The sequence below is a fragment of the Poecilia latipinna genome, unplaced genomic scaffold (assembly GCF_001443285.1).
Source record: "Poecilia latipinna isolate Pla-1442-1.1 unplaced genomic scaffold, P_latipinna-1.0 Scaffold1498, whole genome shotgun sequence".
Taxonomy (NCBI): domain Eukaryota; kingdom Metazoa; phylum Chordata; class Actinopteri; order Cyprinodontiformes; family Poeciliidae; genus Poecilia; species Poecilia latipinna.
Genome location: NW_015114114.1, coordinates 111,525 through 115,596, shown reverse-complemented (window position 1 = coordinate 115,596; position 4,072 = coordinate 111,525). Strand labels below are relative to the sequence as shown.

At 33.6% G+C, this 4,072-nt stretch overlaps 1 protein-coding gene across 2 annotated transcripts; it reads left to right on the top strand.

Moving 5' to 3' along the window:
* Positions 1-900: 900 nt before the first annotated feature.
* LOC106963127 (signal-regulatory protein beta-2-like) lies at positions 901-3,493 on the top strand. 2 transcript variants are annotated; one of them, XM_015057863.1, is made up of 6 exons: positions 901-1,135; positions 1,718-2,044; positions 2,410-2,769; positions 2,854-2,982; positions 3,064-3,110; positions 3,229-3,493. In XM_015057863.1, the coding sequence occupies exons 1-6, from the start codon at positions 1,090-1,092 to the stop codon at positions 3,340-3,342; spliced, it is 1,023 nt and encodes a 340-aa protein (XP_014913349.1). In that variant the 5' UTR covers positions 901-1,089; the 3' UTR covers positions 3,343-3,493. The 2 variants fall into 2 exon arrangements, with proteins under 2 accessions (XP_014913349.1, XP_014913350.1); XM_015057864.1 differs by having other exon boundaries at positions 904-1,135; positions 3,278-3,357.
* Positions 3,494-4,072: the final 579 nt, after the last annotated feature.

Below are 4,072 nucleotides of genomic sequence, written 5' to 3'. Positions count from 1 at the left end.
CTGTAACCTACCTAGAGTTGTGAATCAATGCTACAATAATTAAGTATTCATGAAGACAAATGACTAAACATGAAATCTGACTACTTAAAGGGGTTTCTCTGAAAAGTTGGAAAAGGAATATTGGGGTTTTCTTTAAATTATAAATATTTAATCTTAACATTTGGTCTCTTTCCCTCTGGTTGACAGGTAAACGCAAAGTTTATGCAAACAACTTACATTTTTGGAAAAGATATTAAGAATTTACAGCCTTCACAGACTGACAGTTTTTGCTACCCAGCTACAGTTGGAGACGACACACCTTGATTTTAGTCTGTGGTGTGGTTTGGCACCTCTAAGAGAAGGGCTGAGTCCCTCGACCTCAGATGTTGAACTTCCTGCTCCTGCACTCCACAGTTCAACACTCATTAGTGTATCTCCAGAGTGGAAATGGCTGTTTCCAGCTTAATATAGGCATTGGAGAACAATAAAACAACAAAACTAAATTTTAGCTAAGTTCACCCGACCTTGTTTGATCTGACCCAGCACAATGCCTTGTTTCAGTGTGCTGCAGTCTATTTCTCTGGTTAAGGAGTTTTAACCTTAAACAAAATATTACTTAAGTAGAAAAGTTTACATAATGTTCCTTATGCTGTATCATAGCATACCTTGGAATAGAAGATTACTTGTTCAATCTAATGTTATCTGAAAACTAATCAAATGTTTACATTTTTGCATACATGAGTATTTTCAAGGCCTGTATTTATCTGCTTATTACCACTACAAGAATGAAAAGTCATTTTCATTCAAAAGAATGAAAATGACAGAATTTTCTGGTTTGGTTTTATTAATCAATCTTCTAATTTTATGTGGATTTTAAGAAATCTTGCTACTTTGTTAGTCTGACCCTTCAGTCACAGAGTTGTTGCTTTTTTCCATCTTCAGCGTTCTGAATTTGAGTCAACATTGCTTTCGCTAAGGCCAAACTTTGAACACTTTTACAAGAAAAAGTGAGTGAGGCAGGAAATACAGTGATTCGTCTTCATCCGTGTGAAATTGCCCCACTTCCTTTAGTCTCTTAAGTATCACAGGAGTGTAAAGAGTTGTGTCAAGATGCTCCTGTTTTGGGTCACAATACATGTTCTTCTTCATCAAGGAAGTAAGTATCATTTATGGATTTTTATGGATTGTTGCAGTGGTGCTGTTACTGGGTGTAGATTTATTCAAAAATTCACCTTCTTTCTCTACAAACTTTATGACTTTCTTGATGGATTGATAATGTTAGCAGCTCTTATTTATTTTATATGCTAAATTCAGAATGTGAAGGTGTTTAACCTACAACATAAAATATAAAATGAAACACTGAAATAATTCTGACAATAAAAATTGCTAAAACATTTTTTAAGGAGATTTTATTAGCTTTCTGTGAGGAGGGAAGATCATTTCAGCCCCATTGTGGCAGGAAGTGCTTTTTGATTCTAAGAAAGCCAATCAGATGCCTTTGAAAGAGTGGATTACGAAACATCTCTCTTTCACTTAAATGTCAAATCTTTCAATGAAGACAGTGTGTGACTTTTTTATGGGCCACCCTGTTTTTCCTTCATAAAGGATGTAAGTGCTGCATGATCTGAAATGTCAAATTTTCTGTAATAACAACTTAGGCATTTACTTTTTAATATGAGTTTGTTCCTTTGACTTTTCTTATGCTAAACTTTATTCTTGCTTTTGTCTTTAAATGCAGATACCTTGGCTCCTGTTGTCACTGTTCAACTGGGCCAACCTGTGACTTTTACATGTGTTTTTAACATGTCTGTGGAGAGCATCGTTTTGCTTTACTGGTGCAAGCAAACTGCAGGAGATACTCTGAAATTAATTGTAATGAAACGTATCCATACAAACCCCACTTATGGACCAGGATTTACATCTGAAAATGTCAAAATAACATATAACAACAAAATGACCAACTTGACGATTCTGAAGACCGCCAAAGAAGATGAAGGAATGTATCACTGTGGTCTCCTGGATTGGCTCAGTTCTTCTTGGAATGGGTCTTATTTATTAATAACAGGTATTTTGTGTAATTCAACATATATGCAAAATAAAATTACAGTCATTTTATTTTGTAAAATTACTGCAATTTTAATAAAAAATAAACAAAATTTGTACTTCAAACTAATTTTGGGATACTTTGCCATGAATATATATGTAAGTATAGATCTCCATCTTATCCACCCATAATATCTCACTTTAATAGAAATATTACCATGTCCATAATCTTCAAGCAAAAAGGTAAAATGCAATAGCTTTAAAACGTTTTTGCAAAAGCTTGAATGAAGGAAAAATATAAACTCGACAATATTTTTTGGATATTAGGAATAACACGCTGCAGCTGTTTCTTCTTCTGATTTAATACCAATATATTTATTTATTTAGGAAGCAGTGAAACAACAACATCAAGCTACCGTGTTGTTCAGGAGCCAGCTGTGTTGGATCTACATGGTAAAGAAACCTCTGAGACTCTGCAGTGTTCACTCCTCTCTCAGACCGAGACAGATGCTTGTGCAGGAGATCCCAGTGTGTTCTGGTTCAGAACCGGATCAGACAAGAACTCTCCTGATCTCATCTACACTGACGGACAAATGCCTGAAAATTGTGAGAAGACGTCAAACACCCAGAACAAATGCAGATATAACTTCTCTAAGAACATCAGCTCCTCTGATGTTGGGACTTATTACTGTGCTGTGGCCACATGCAAAGAGATATTACTTGGAAATGGAACCAGAATTGAAAGCGGTATGAATTGTTACGCATAATGCTACTAAACAACATGTCTTTATTAGAGACAATGACATGTGTCTTTATTCCTTTGTTTTGTAGCTCGTTCCTCATCTTATGAAGTTATGCTGCTACTGGTGATCACAGGAATCTGCTTGATCATTTCCGTGATTCTGAATATCATTTTAATCTGTTGCCGAACTCAAAGAACACCATGCAAAAACTTTAGAGGTAAGTATTGATCAAATAAACAGAAATCTAACAATTACAATATTTTCAGAATCCAAATTACTTTTTTAACCATGTGTTTAGAAAGCTCCTCATCAAAGCACAATGACATGAACCAACCAGATGAAATGGTGAGTAAACACATCTATTTGTCTGCTTAGTTTGTAAAATTGAAATATAAAAACATCACTGGATATAACTAAATGTCTAAAATTTATATTTTGGTTTAAATTTTATGTTTCTACTCAGACACAAGATGGACATCATGTGACCTATGCTGCCTTGCATTTCTCCACAGAGATGATGGACAGAGAGCTGAAGACTGAAGAAAGTGTATATTCAAATGTCAGAGAATTGATTTAAATATAATCATGTTCAGTAAATGAGGAAGTTGTTTCCATTGAAAATTATGTCAGAATAAAAGTCCCTTCTGAGAAACAAGTACCACATTTCTGTATTAAAAATATTTTTATTGGTCTGGTGTAATATTCTAATATTAAATGTTTTGTTTTAATTAGTTGTATGTCAGAAAACATCATAATTAACAGAAGACAGCTTGTATATACAGTTTCAGTAATATTTTAAAGTATTAAAAGGTTTTATAATCTATACTCTAGACTCACATAGAGCACTTTTATTGTGATATATGTATTTACACAACTAATGACATTTTATGAAATGCGAAAATTAAAAAAATGTGAAAATACAATGTTGTCTTCATTTTATTCTAACATTTTAGATCAACAAACCTCCTGCTACAAGCTAACATATATTTTTTCCCAGTACCTGTATCCTTTATTCTGTTGAAGCAAACAGTGACAAAGATGCAAAATTTTGATAACTAAATACCAAAGGGAACTTACAGGTTATTACAAGGAGTACAAGACATGAAGCACACACAGCAAAATGAAGGAAGCAGAGCTTAATTAGGACAATGAGCTAAATTAGACACTAAATAGACCAGTGTTTACACTACAAAACAAAATGTAAAAGACGAGAAAAAAAAACAATATACACCAGTGATGTGCAGTCATCATGACAAGTACAATCAACATTAATAATCATGATAGTAATAATAGTAACTATAAATCAA